A 15018-nucleotide genomic window follows, 5' to 3' on the forward strand; every position below is an offset into this window, starting at 1 on the left:
CTGAGAAAATTATTAGTTACAACCCAGAATTCTATGCCATGGCAAGCCCATTAATTAGGAAGATAAAATAAAAATGTTTTCAGATATGAGAGCCTCAAAAAACATGAATTTTCCATGATGTCTTTAAAGGAAGCTCCTAGAGAATGTGTGCCATTAAACCATCCCCTTTGAGAGTTAAGATGCAAAAGAAGTAAGATTTCTCCAAGGAGTTAAAAATTTCTGCTAACCCATCTTCTGCATGCTGTTAAATCCACAGGGCAGCTGTCAATTTAAGAAACACAAAATGCTAAAGTGAAAATTTTATATGTGTGGCCAGACAACTGGTAAAAACTCATTAAGGAAGCAGTAGCATGTAAAATTTAGGCATTTCATATGAAGTTTCATTAAGACCAGCTTTTAAACTTTGGTATTCAGGAAAATGTTCGGTTTCACTAAGAAATGCACACACCTTGATAAACTTGGGTCATTTACGGCAAAACTGGGATCAACCATGTGTTATCACAAAAAACTCTACTGGCTAAGCACCGTCAGGCTGATGAAAACATTTACATCTTACTGTTAAGAGCTCACTGTTGACTTCACCTGTAAGGAGTCAGACTAACAAGGAAACTTGTTACACATGGAAAAGCTACACTGTATATAAAACTTGCTTATTGTTTCATAAATTATAGTCCCGTTTATTTATTTTCCACTAATCAACCCTATTTTAGAGTTGTTTTAGAGTGATTACCTAAGAAAAATTAAATGTGAGATAAAGCTCTTTTATTTTCACCCACTAGCTTCACTCCTGATACCAGCATTTTTCAACTGCTGATGTGGTTTTGGCCCTAACTTCCATCACAACAAAATCACAAGTCTTTGATTCATTGACAGAGTGTTATAATCATCTAAAAGTTCTCCAAACACCCCTCAAAATCAACACCACTATTTTGTTCTTATATTGGTTTTCATATTACACTCTACCATGTCCAGAATAACTTGCCCCAAAAACCTTACCAGAAGTTAAGGTTGTAGTGTCTGAACGATTAATAAAAAAAACTCATGAAAAAACCAGCTTAAAACCATGCTTTTAGAAGAACACTTTAAGTCTAAATTAACATTCATTATAAGAAACGTAAATAACCCAGGATAGGGCTTTTCTAAAGCACAGCGACACTTAACTACCTTTTCTGTGTCATTTGCTATGTATACAGTGTTCGTGAACACACACACTCTGACAGCTTGAATCCCATGTCCTGCTTCTTTTCACATGAGCCCTGTATCCGTTTACCACTTCCTATCAACAAGGGAAGACTCCTATGCAAATCAAATATCTACTTAAAACAATGCTCTCTAAAACAGGAGTGTTATAGATGAGGCATTAGCTTAGACCCAGCCCAGCAGTTATTCCCAGAGTAAGCAAAGCAAAGGGTGATGAGTAATTTCACCAAATACAAGAACCCTACCCACTTTCTGCATCCTATACTCACGCGGTAAGGAATCCGATTTGTTACTTCCCACTCTCACCAATGACTTTTCCTGGCCCCCTTTTGTTCTGGAGCATCCACAGTACTTATCGCCACCTGCCCATCCCCCATTAGCCCCATGCCAGAAAGAAAAAGCATATACGCACCTTAAAATCTGTATTATTGATATATTCAAATACCAAAGCTGGGGTCTTTGACTGCAAGAGAGAATAGTAATGCCTTGTAAGTATTCAAACAATAAACATGCTTTGTTTCTGTTGTACCGATCCATCCCCAAATCCCACTTAAATGAAAACGGGATTCACTCATCAGGGAGAGCCTATTAAGAAAGTATTCTCTTGAGGGGCGCCTGGGTGGCTCAGTTGGTTAAGCGACTGCCTTCGGCTCAGGTCATGATCTGGAGTCCCGGGATCGAGTCCCGCATCGGGCTCCCTGCTCGGCAGGGAGTCTGCTTCTCCCTCTGACCCTCCTCCCTCTCATGCTCTCTGTCTCTCATTCTGTCTCAAATAAATAAAATCTTTAAAAAAAAAAAAAAAGTATTCTCTTGAGACTATGTGTCTGGAATTTGCTTCGAAGTAAGTGGGGATGGTGGGTGGTGGGAAAGTGGGTGGCAGGGGGATGAAACAAAGTTGGCCACTGCTAAAGTTGCGGCACTGCTAAAGTTGAGTGATGTGTCCAGGGAGGTTCATTATCTTATTCACTTTACTTTTGTAAATGGTTGACATTTTTCATAAGGTTCTTCTTCTTTTTTTTTTTTTTTTAAAGGAGATGTATTCTCTGACCAACCTGTCAGTGGGCCTGGCACATTATGTGAAGAATTATACTCTGCAGTGTTCCAGTCTGCCAACCACAAAAGTAGTGACATGTTTTCATCTTGGTTTAGCGAGCCAGATGCATTTTACAGAATTATCATACGTCTTGGGAATCTATCATAGGCCTTTTCAGGATCCAAAAGGAAAATATCTATGATTATCAGGAGGCTATAATGTGAAATTACTGCCTTGGCTAGAGACCACTAGAGAATGTCTCAATTTACAAGGTAGATGTGTCTCCCCACCAACCCCCAAAATCATACTCATTTAATGCAATGAGTACCAAATGTCTAATATTTCCTTGTATAAATTTTTCAAACGTCAGATTTACTTAAGTAAGGTAAAATAATGCTCATTAGCAGTAATAAGCTTTCAAAATTAAGAGAAAAGCAGGGGCTTAAAGGGTTATAGAAAGAAAATCACCTTGGAAATCTTTATGGCTGGGAAGTTTTGCTCAAGGAAGCAGGTGAAAGTTACCTAGGAAACAGGGTACAGTATGTGCACACGGGGCTTTGTCAGAACGAGCAGCAGTCCCAGCAGCGCTGGTCAAAGGGTTCCTCACTAGCCCGAAGGGGACGGGGCTTCGTCAAGACCACCAGATCTCTCTACTGCCTGGGAGTGAGCCCATCTCCCTACAAGTTAGAGGAGGAGGGCTCGCCCCTTGGTTTGCATCCAATTTTAATTTACTTGTGTTCCATTTTATATAAAACACACACATGCCTTAAGCAACACATTACAGTATCAGTAAGACAAGTATCACTAAGTTCTATTAACTTAAAAAAAAAAGCCAAAATGCAGAGGCCGCTGCTACACCAGTAATATGTGCTGGCTCACACTGCAGGCCGTTTTCACAGATGATGGAGTCCGGAGTTAGTCATTCTAAAATCGATCTGAGCTCCTCAGGCGGGATATCTTTTTAATGCCAATTACCTAGAATCTAGCATACAACCATTCTTCTCGGTCTTTTTAGGGTCCCAAAGGCAAAATTTTCCTTATTCTTCAGCTTAATGATCCTGTGTAATCTTGAGCACATTACTGAACCTCCCTAGCCTTCAGTTGTCCTATCTGTACAATGTAACAATGTGGCCAGTAACAGCACCTACTCCAGTGGATTGCTGAGGACTGTGTGAGGTCCAGAACAGTGCCAGCACAGAGTAAGAGGTCAATGCATGTTCGCTAGCACATTGTTTCTTTATGATGTCTGCAGCAGACAGAAGCGAAGACCTACCTCTTACACGAAACACTGGCATGGGAAGATAGGAAAATAGGTGAGGTAGAACAGAGGAAGAACAGAAATGGGATGGGAGGTGGTACGTAAAAACTGTAACTAATCATAAACTTAAGTTTACTCCCCAAGAAGAGAAAACAAAATTAAAGAGCACATCTAAAATGGCTACAAAGTAAGCATTTTTAACAAAAATAGTTTAGTTGTATCAGCATATACAATGTGAGCCCCTGGGATAGACAGTGAATTAAGGCCTAGGATGAGAAACAGCAAGATGCCGTCCTCAAAGGGTCTGTGGGCTGTGATCTCTATGCCAGGTGTCCACGTGGAGATATTTGGTATTTCCTTCTGTAAGCCCAGACTTTCAGATGTCAGGCTTACTTAAGTGAAGCAAAATAAGGCTAATTGGTGGGAATAAGCTTTCAAAACTGGAAGAAAAGTAAGGGCTTAAAGAAGACATTCAGCGAACATTTGTGGGCTGAATCAGAACGAGGTAATAAACTTGGGATAGGGATTTTTCTATACACACTTTTAGGTTCCATAAAAGTGGTGGTGGCTACTTCATTTTGGGCCACCATGATTTTTTTCTAGTTTTCAAAACTACTCAGTAGTAAAGATGAACACAGTCATTCCCACTATGTAATGTTTCTCATTATTTTGACATTCTGTGTCACACACACAGGCACGCACGCACTCACTTTCTCCTTCTCCCCCAACCATCAGGCACCTACCACAGGGTCCTTCACAGTGTCGATCAGCTTAATGATATTTGTTCCACCACGAAGGTTCTCCAGAATCTTAACCTCTCGTTTTATCTTCTTTTTCTTCACTGGCTTAAATACACAAGAGTAATCAGAAGTGAGATTCCTTTTGAAGTTAATAAATAAAACCTTACAACGACGTCAGCTAATCGAGTGGCTATTGCGCTATCTTGTACACATGTCAAGAGAGTGTCTAAATTAGAAAAAAGAAATCAAGATAAAAGTGGGGCCTGCCCTTGAGAACGTTTAAGATTAAGTTAAATACAGACTCATATAGCATATGTGTCAGATCTTTAGGTAGTTACATTTAGGGCACTTACAAATTTTGAACACCCATGTCATACTTTAAAAATAAAATGCTTTCTAGATAACTGCCAAATGGAATGCGCGTTATAGCTCTGAACAGCTGTATTATCATGCACTTGCAAACGGAAAAAAATGAAACAAAATGGTGAGACACCTGCTCTTCCAATGAGTTACATGTAATTTTGTCTTCCAGGAGCGAAGACCAGTTCACTGACATCAAGTTACAAACTTGTTTCCCAGCTGCTGGCTCCCATTTCCTGTTGCCACTCCCATTTCCTCAACATCTAGAATCTGAAATCAGCCCAGAGCCACTAAAACTACCCAACACATACCACTCCTAAAGAAAGAGATGATGGATCAGCAAAGGAGAAAACGGATCTCTGATCCAGTACTGATTGGAAACCTCTGCTACTTGCTAACCTGTCCATCTGCTGGATAGAAAAATTAAAGATTGCATCAGAAATACTAGCATTACACGTGTTATTTCTTGTCTTAAAGAATTTGAAGAATGTAAGTAGTTCTGGAACAAGAGACACATCACAATCAATTACATTTTATAAAGTACTTAGAACACTTGACTGGCATGTAGTAAGCACTCAATAAATGGGAACTTTATTATTTTCTCGTTTTTAGTTAGTGACAAACCACACAATTCCTAGGTAGTAGACTCAGCCCAGTTGAACCCTTTGCCCGAGGTCCCACAGCTGACAGTGAAGGGTGGGGGCAGGATTCCGATCTAGACAGTGATGCTGTAGGCCTCCCTCTTGGCCACGGTGCTCTCATTTCCCAAGTGTGGCTATGACAGAAAGAGGACTAAGGAAAAGGAGTATTCTTTCACCAAGACACTAGACACAGTTCTGCTAGCACAGGCAAAGAGAGTCCAATGGGTTTTCAATGAAATAAGATTTTAAAAGCCTCCGTGTGTGTGGTGGTGGGAGGGGAGAGATATATACATGCCAAAGACACTGTCATCTTTTGTTGGTCACTAAGCTACAGCTTTGAACACATAACAAAACAGAGGGAGATTATGAAACACAGAGCACCTGCATCACCTCTAACAGGGTGCTTGACTGACAGGCTGGAATCTAGCTGCATTCTTCCAAGCCAGCTGCCACACTCATGTCCACTCTGTTTTGTCAGGGTTCCCGGGAGAGTAGATCTGGCTACTGTCTCTCTCTCCCACTTCCACTTAGGAATCGTACTCATTCCTTTTTTCATAATTAGGGAGCTTAAGACTTTGGGGGAAATAAAGCACTCAAACATGAAGTATAACTTGATCAAAAAAACAGCCAGAGAAGGACACACTACAGAATAAGTAAGCTTCAAAAATGTCAATGTCAGGAAACAGAATGAACAACTGTTCCAGATTAAAAAGATATGACAACTGAATGTAACACATGACCTGGGATTTTCTTTTACTATAAAAACATTATATAGACAATTGGCAAATGAGAACAGGGGCCATAGATTAGCTAACAGCATTGTACCAATGTTAGTTTCTGATTTTTGATCATGGCACTGTGGGGTTACATAAGAATTGTCCTTGTTTTTAGGAAATACTACAGTAAGGAGCACTGTGATTTACATAATTACATACGTTTATACACACATATACGTGTGTTTATATATGACAGAGAGAAGGCATAAAGCAAATGTTAACATCTGAGAAATCTGGGTGAAAGATATATGGGGATTCTTGTAACTTTTAAGTCTAAAGTTATGTCAAAAAGTTAAAAGAAGAATAAAAGCTGGCTATTGTATCTATAAATTCAGCCAATGCTACCAGTATATTCAATGTAAGAAAATTCTAGAGTTGGAAAGCAGTTACAGATCTGTGAGAGTGGTCACAGAGGAAAAAATACACCAGAGCCAGAGATCTGTATACACCGAAAACCTTGCTCTCCCCCTAATGGTGAATTAGTACAGGGTTAACCCACTAAGTAAGTTGCCTTTATGACAACGCCCCGTATAAAGTCTTGCTTTGCCCTCTTGTTAGTCAGCAACAAGTCAGGCAGGCACACGGTTCCTGGACAATGCCACTGAGATTAAGGTATCTCTCATTATGTCCTCAGGTAATTTAGGGAGCAAGGGAGCGTATTTTGCTACCCAACTGTCACCTGTCCAACAACTTCCTCACCTAGAGACTGGGGACAGCAGGGCAATTCTCAAGTGGCACAATGGACTCACACAGCACCTGGAGTCCTCACATCCTGACAAAAGACCAAGAGATTATAAAAAAGAAAGTGACCTACAGCCCAGGATACTCCTCCAAAGCATGGACGTCTATTCTCTACAGGAACCAGACCACAGGGAACTCCCTTTAGCCTCAAGCTTATTCTTCCGAACCTGGGAGATGCTCTAGAAGCTAAAAAACCAATGAGCTCCCTGGGAATGAAAGTGATCATTTTAATGCTGTAAACAGAATTAAGAGAAAAGGTTAGAATTCATAAAGGAAGACCCTTCACATCCTATGGAAAACAGATCAAGGATTTTATGAAAATAAGAATGCTTTGAGCCTGTAGCCCAGCGTTTGCATTCATCCACCTGCAGCTACACAGAGAAAATACACACTTCCATCACAGTCTCATCATTTCATCCTGCTACACAAAGTCTCTCCCAGTTAAGGTTCATTTATTTCAATTCAGAGAATATCTGTTTAAAAGATTCAAAATGGCGGCGCCTGGGTGGCTCAGTCGTTAAGCGTCTGCCTTCAGCTCAGGTCATCACCCCAGGGTCCTGGGATCGAGCCCCGCATCGGGCTCCCTGCTCCGCGGGAGGCCTGCTTCTCCCTCTCCCACTCCCCCTGCTTGTGTTCCCTCTCTCGCTGTGTCTCTCTCTGTCAAATAAACAAATAAAATCTTTAAAAAAAAAAGATTCAAAATGAGTCAGTTCAGCTGTTTCCCAATATTCTTTTCTACTCAAAGTCTAGTAGAGCAAAATGACAAAACGCTAAAAAAAGAAAAAGAAATTAAAGTATTAAATCAAGTTTCAGTAATAAATGAATTCTGGCACACACCTAGAGAGAATGTTTAAAAGGAAAAAACTCAATTTGAAATTTTCTGTGCATGAGCTTAGGAGAGGAAGGAAAGGGAGGGAGGGAAGGAAAAAACAAGAAAGAGGGAAAGAGAAAGAAAGAGAGGAAAAGTGAGCGGATGGAAGGAAGGAACTTTCCCAAAGGTTTCAGCCCACATGGTGGAGAGTCCCAGCTATTCAGGACAACCTTGTTCAACATAATCCAAGAGTTAAGATACTACTTCTCTCTCCCTATTGACCAACATTGAAAAACTTAAAAGAGAAACTTAGTGATGGGCTGCTTAGTTAATGAAGTCAGTGATCGGTCCTATTTACTTAAGGCTGATTTTTAAGAAGCTAGATCTGAGAATGATTTCAACTACTAGCATTTGATTGTGATTGAATTTGTGAACTAACATATACAAAGGGCATAAGAATTAGGACCTCAATAAGTCCCAGCAAATGTTAACAGGCAAAGTCCCATTTTCATTTCTTTCTAAGCACAACTGAATTAATAAATTCAGGACAGGCAGGAGGGTGGCGTAGAACTTCCAAATCTGGAATCACTTTTATTCCAGTGCACGGTGACCACAGAGAGATTAGTTTCGTCACCTGCAGTAAACAATCACAATGAACACTGGTTGCCAGGGATGAAGGACAGAGTAAGGAAGAAAAGTTCAGCCTCGATGACAGCATTTATTTTACTACCTTGGGAGCATCTCTCAAATCCACTGCAACTGACCCAAATATAAACATTATCTTAGCAATATTAATTGTTCACAGCAACTCTTCCCTTAATCTTTAAAGTCCCATCTTTCCAGTTACGTTAGCGACTCCTTGAGACTGTTTATTGTCAGGGGGGTGGGTGTGTTTTAATTTAAAAAAGCAAGGCATACAGCAGGCCTTTTGAATCTCATCAAGAGAGTGGTACAGTCCTTTCTACTACTGGTTTTGCCCTCTGAAATCATTCACATGGCCCAACTGAAATATTGTTATTAGAACCATACCTTATTGCTTTCTAAGTGCCAGGCACTGTTTTAAGCACATTTAATCCACTTTTAATCGTATTTTAAGAGTTACTATTGGTGCACTTTTACATGAGGACGCTGAGGCAGAGTTTAAATAACTGCTCAAGGTCACAGAGCTGCAGAGTGTTGGGAATGCCCATCTGATCGCAGGCAGTCTACTTCCAGGGCCACTTTCTGGAAAGGAGCCCTGTGTAGATGACTCAAACACCGTCATCTACCTCCCCATCTCTCCAGATCTTATTTAATTCTCCCAACAACCTGTGAGTTCCACAAGAAACATATTTCCATTTTATTGATACGAAGAGTCAACTGGGTATAAATGAGGATGCTGGTTCTAGAACCCAAGTCCCCTGCCCTCCATTTACAGCACTTCTTTACACTATACTGCCCTCATCATGAGGGGGCAGATGCTAAAATCAGGCTCTAGAAACTATCTACAGCCACACTGTACACATGAAAATGGGTCCTCTATGTCAAGACAGTCTTTTTACAAATGGCTCACTCTCCAACCCTAATATATTAGAGGGATAAAGCTGTTAGCACCCAAATTTGGCAAGTCATCATGATGAGGGAACTGTATGGGTTAAAAAAGTATAAACACACTGGTTATTGTGGCTTCAAACCAAGAGAGCAAAATAACATTTCACTTATGCATTCACCACGCTGCTGCAGACCCAAACCAGAGAGTCCCTGGCTGGGTCCCTATAGTTCTCTGGGTATTCATCTGTTCCGCACTCCATCTAGTACCTGTCCAAGTCAAGCATTTCCTTCCAGAAGAATCCCAATCCCCAAAACCATTAGAAACAAATTCATTTGACTTCTAGTGAGTGTTTATCCATCTTTCCAGTACAGTTCAACACCTCAAGAAGCCAAATACCCAGCAAATGTCCAAACTGCTTCTCACATCTACAAGATCCATGATAGGGGCAGAGGACCAGGACCCTAGGGCTTCCACCCCCTAACCATGTGACTCTGAGCAAACTGCATGCTCTGGGTCTCAGTTTATCTGTAAAAAGGGTTTGGGTTTTAAGGTTTCTCTGCTCCCTTATTTCATGATTCTGTTTCACCACTCTCTCAAGCTCAGACCCCACAACCACAATATTGGAAACAGCAATGACTAAGGCGCCTGGGTGGCTCAGTTGGTCGGGTATCCGACTCTAGGTTTCAGTTCAGGTCATGATCTCAGGGTCGTTGAGATGGAGCTCCACATCAGGTTCTGCACTCAGTGAGGAGTCTGCTTGATATTATCTCTCCCTCTGCCCCTCCTCACCCTGCTTGCACTTGCACGCGCGCATGCGATCTCTCTCTCTTCTCTATCAAATAAAAGTTTTTTTAAAAAATATTTTATTTATTTATTTGACAGAGAGCAAGCACAAGTAGGTGGAGCAGCAGGGAGAGGGAGAGGGAGAGGGAGAAGCAGTCTCCTCGCTGAGGGGGGAGCCTGATGCGGGGCCCGATCCCAGAACCCTGGGATCATGACCTGAGCCGAAGGCAGATGCCTAAAGACTGAGCCATCCAGGCGCCCCAAATAAATAAAATCTTAAAAGAAAAAAGAAACAGCACTGACTAGTTCACACATAATTTTAAAAATTTATACTATTTTTGATGTTAGTAACACTTTCATAATACCATTTTAACTACTTTTATACCATAAGACATTTGTGGGAACTAAAAAAAAAAAAATCACAAAAACTTCAGATAAATTAATACTAATGTCTTGCTTCAGGAAGATGATGTCTTGGTACATTTGCCTAACAAAGTACCTGGAGGGGAAAAAAAAAACTACCACCGGAGAAAGCAGAAATAAAGGAGAAAGCCCTGCACCAGCATGAGCGAACATCACTTTGACACAACCTAGAAGTCGCCTGCTCACTCTGAAGTAACCCCACAAGACGGGTCACTGGCAGGCCTCCCATCCTTCTTTTAACACCACCTCCTCACCGCACATTTTAGAAACATCCACAAATATGCTAAGCCCACTTAAAAAGTAACTTGTATTACCACCATTCCTTGTTTTAATCTTGAGAACTGACCTCCGGGGGAAAAATGGATTTGCCCAACTCTTTATGAAATAAGACTATCAACAGACTACCAACTCATTCTCTTATATGAGAATTTCCAAGTCAGGGCAGCATGGGTTCAAAACACTGTACACGTTTATTTAAAAACAGTAGTGCTCTTAATTCTATTTAGGAAATAGTAGTTTTCACTTGAAGGATCCCAAGAAGAGCTGAAATCCACACATAGGTGGTGTCCACAAAATGCTACAAGTTGTCCCAAATGGCCAAATGCTTTTATTTCTATGTATACCTTCCTAAGAGGTACTACAAAGGAACTGAGCAATGGATTGTTCGGAATCAAAAGATGAAACTTTCAGCACTAAAGTGGATTTCTGCCCTCCTGTTAACCCTTCCCATCAACCCTCTCTTTTTTTTTTCTCCTCAAAACAATTTTGGCCAGGGCGCCTGGGTGGCTCAGATGGTTAAGCGTCTGCCTTCGGCTCAGGTCATGATCCCAGGGTCCTGGGATCGAGTCCCACATCGGGCTCTCTGCTCCTTGGGAGCCTGCTTCTCCCTCTGCCTCTCTCTCTCTGTCTCTCATGAATAAATAAATAAAATCTTTAAAAAAAAAAAAAAAAAAAAAAAAAACAATTTTGGCCAAAAAAGATATAACCTTCCTATTGACTGGAACATTTTAAAAATTTCAACTTCAGAATTTCACTTCAAAATAGACAGTAAAATTTTGCTCACCAACTTCTAAATTCCTAAAACCTCTTAAGAGCTCCAATATGTTTTGACCAAAAAAAAATACTAAAAAAAAAAATCTATGGATACAAATTAAGTGATAGAATTCCTCTGTGGTCATTCACCATCTGACCATCCTCATATACTGGAAAGAACTGAAGGAAAATGTTATCGACCAAAAGGGAAGACAGCCCTGTCTTCAAGGAATATACCTTCTATCTCGGTCACTGTGTGTACATGAATACATAAGTTCCTTCCTGCCGTTGAAATACAGTAGGCCTTTTATGAAGAGGAAGTTTTTTCTAAATTCCTCTAAATTATGAGCAGCTGGTACTCTGTTAAGGACCTAATGTCCTATGACCAAACACCATAACAGCAGATATTAGTCATAACTTATCTGAATAGGGGTGCACAACTTGGGATCAAGACCCTGTCCTTTTTTAAAAACAAACAAACAAACAATACTTTTAATCCAATTTAATGCAGCCTGTGAAAACGAGAAAACCACAATACCATTAGTAGATTCTTACCCCATCCTTCAGATAGAACAAAATCTGGATAGAAATGCCACAGGGCTTTGAAAAAAAAAAAGAAGTGAGGGTGGTTTTCACCAGTGGCAACGAAGTTGGTTCAGGCTGTACCCTGAAAAGAACTTGTATGGAAAAGATACAAGGAACACTTCATTAACTAGAGCATCCAAGGGGCCTCCCAAGTCTTATTCCAGAACACGGGAACTTATCCTGAAGATCTTACAAACCCATGCTAAAATGAGGAAAGAGAGGAAGACGTAGGAAACAGTTCTGGCTAAGGGTCATTTCTACATAGTGGTATCAGGTAAGTTTTCCTGTGCCTAGGTTTCTTGTCTGTAAAAATAACCTTTAGCTTCCACGTTGGGTTCCCTAAACATATCCTGTGAATCTTTAGGGGGAAAACTATCCAGGAACGGATGCTATGAAGATCTCTAGAAGGAAGACTAAAGAGCAACTCGATGTTCTCTTGCATGAATGTGCTGTCACTTATATATATACCTAAAGGCCATTCCTCCAAAAGACACCACAGGAAGTTACACACGTATTCTAAAAATGTTGCTATTGCATAAAAGTTTAGTTATTTTTCTGAAATTGTTCTGGAGTCAGCAGATCATTCTTCCAAATGCACAGCAGTGGAATATGGATATTCCTAAGTTCAATTTATGCCTTGCTCACTTCCTAGAAAGATTTTAAGCAGCTTACATTAAAAACATTTATGCTTATGTATAAAGGAAAAAATCATATGGCTTACCCAGGTGACTTCCCTGAAGGGAACATTTCTTTAAATATTTATGCTTGTAAAGAAAAAAAAAAAAGACGACCATGTGACTTTTCAGGTCCAATTCACATTTGGGGAAGAGGAAAGTCAAACTCCACATCTTCAGTATCAATTCCTCACTTCTCACCCCCAGTGCCTCTGAGGGCACAGATAACTTTGCCTACTTCTGTCTACTGCAACTCTGCTTCTGCATCACTAGGCTCAGATGGTACTGAGTAACAGAGCTGATCACTTTTCTGAAAACTGATTTTCAGACAGCGTAAGCCTGACCCCTCATACTAACCAGGGACACAGCTGCCCTAACTCTATCCTTAAGACACAAAAACAGCTTTCCAATTCCATATCCTTATTCACGGAGCTTCTCCAAAATGGCCACATTGGAAATCTTGTATATGCAAAAGTGCTTATATTAATCATTCTTTAGTCTTTTCGATATTTCACTGAATGACATGCACACACATTAAATGATCTGGCAATGATGAAGACCCTTCACGGAGTCTAGAATTACCCTTTTTTTTTAGTACACCCTATAAAATATTATTAAAGCCATCCAACCAGCTACCTGAAGGAGAATTTAGCCAACTCTTCAGGCTCATTAAGATCCTGTCTTCAGCGAAGAGACAACAAAATATCAAACTTAGCGCAACTAAACCAGACACAAAGACTGTTTGTTTCAACTATTAATTTTAGCGATTGTAAGCGTACTCTTCTACTGTTCCCAATTTCGCTTTTACTATTTGATAAGCAACAATGAACCTTCTGGGCACTATTGGTTCACCATATCCAACCCCACCTGACACACTTTTACTGCCAAAGGAGACGAATCAACTGATCATCCACTGAGGTGTTTCTACCCAAGCTTCAAACTCATCTTTGGAGCTGCCCTAATTTCTTCCAACTTTCTTTCTGGAATCATTTTAAGCACCAAGGGTAACAAACTCCGTGCTCAAGGAGCCCTTGAATTGATGGGATCTTCACTGGAAAAACTTTTCTTTCATATGAATCCCTATCTCTTTTTGTAACAAGTGGACTCCTTTGGAATTTTCACTTTGGGAGCCCACAATGACATTTCAGGACAAGTACGTTCCTCAACGATCATGCTTTGATTTGAAACAGGTCTACATACTTTCTTCAAAGGAAGAAGGAAAACAGGTGGGAGGAGTAGCAAAGGGACATCAGACAGAAGATGTGTGAAACGAGAGCTTGCACTGCTCATTCTACAATGTGGCTCGAGTTTACCTCGGGACCCATGCACAAGATTTTTAATGCCACTCATAAGGCACTCACCTTGAGAATTTTTACAACCACTCTCTCATTGTTGGTGATGTTAATGGCCTCAAATACTTCACTATACTTTCCCCGACCAAGTTTTCGAACCAGCTGGTAATCATCTTGATTACTGTGAAAGGCAAGAGTGACACATAAATGCCAGGACTTGGGATTAACCAAGCCTATGCCCACTCTACACCCCCATCCAGTCACTTCCATTAATCAAGCATTGGAAACGTCTATACGTCAGGACACAACTCATTCCCTAAATGAAAGCCACAACATAAACTTGGCTCCTTTCACTCTGCTCACAGCTCCTAACCTAATTGGTCAATCACAACTTGGGGAGCAGAGGCAGGAAGGCACGGCTCTGAGCCAATCTAGAAGGGTGAGCAAAGCATCCATCCTGGAGGCTCAGAGGGTGCCCCACTGCCTGGGGCTCCACAGCAACTGCCTTATACCTCACACCCCAAAGGTAGACAGCGCCTGCTTTGAGAATGTGGATGTCTTTAAGAGATTTCCTCCCACCCAGCCTCATTTCAAAAACTAAAAAGACAGAGAATTTTAATAGCTCCAGAGGACAGCTGCTGACTGCCCACCCCAAATAGAAACCCAGAAGTGTAAGGAGGAAGGGCTGCTCTCTCATTTTCATTAAGCTCCGGTCCCTGGACCCTACACTTCTCAGTAAGAAAGCATTCTTTGGCGTAAGGGGGGGAGAGGGGTGCGCAAGACGGGGAGAAGGGGGGCAAGGAGACGAGGACATGTGCAGCGGCGGGGGGGGGGGGCCTCTGCCTCCCCCACCCCAGACCCGAGAAAGCGCCGGCCAGCGGCGGGGCTGCTAGGGAGGCAGACCGCGCGGGGTGGGGGCCAGTGCGGTTTGCGCCGGGGGGCGGCCGGGCGGGGTGGGGGCGGCGGCTTTACCCCCAGCTCGGAACGTGAGCCTCATAGTCCCAGTACTCGCGGCTCCTCAGGCTGTTCACCTCGGCGTAGACCCGGGCCCTGCTGCCCGCGGCCGGGCCGGGCATGGCGGGCGGGACCGGGGGGCGCCGCGGGGCGCAGAGGGCGGCGGCGCGGCGGGGGGCGCGGG

At 41.8% G+C, this 15018-nt stretch overlaps 1 protein-coding gene across 2 annotated transcripts in view; it reads right to left on the reverse strand.

Moving 5' to 3' along the window:
• Positions 1-14980, reverse strand: part of CSNK2A2 (casein kinase 2 alpha 2) — a 39501-nt gene extending 24521 nt beyond the window's left edge. For both annotated transcript variants that reach the window (XM_044922045.1, XM_044922046.1), the window contains exons 1-4: positions 14853-14980; positions 13950-14061; positions 4235-4336; positions 1613-1663 (exon numbers count right to left, since the gene is read on the reverse strand). In XM_044922045.1, coding sequence (XP_044777980.1) covers positions 1613-1663; positions 4235-4336; positions 13950-14061; positions 14853-14956 — 369 coding nt within the window. In that variant the 5' untranslated portion in view covers positions 14957-14980. The remainder of the gene's footprint in view (positions 1-1612; positions 1664-4234; positions 4337-13949; positions 14062-14852) is intronic.
• Between the last annotated feature and the right edge of the window lie 38 nt (positions 14981-15018).

Source organism: Neomonachus schauinslandi, chromosome 16 (genome assembly GCF_002201575.2).
Source record: "Neomonachus schauinslandi chromosome 16, ASM220157v2, whole genome shotgun sequence".
Taxonomy (NCBI): Eukaryota; Metazoa; Chordata; class Mammalia; order Carnivora; family Phocidae; genus Neomonachus; species Neomonachus schauinslandi.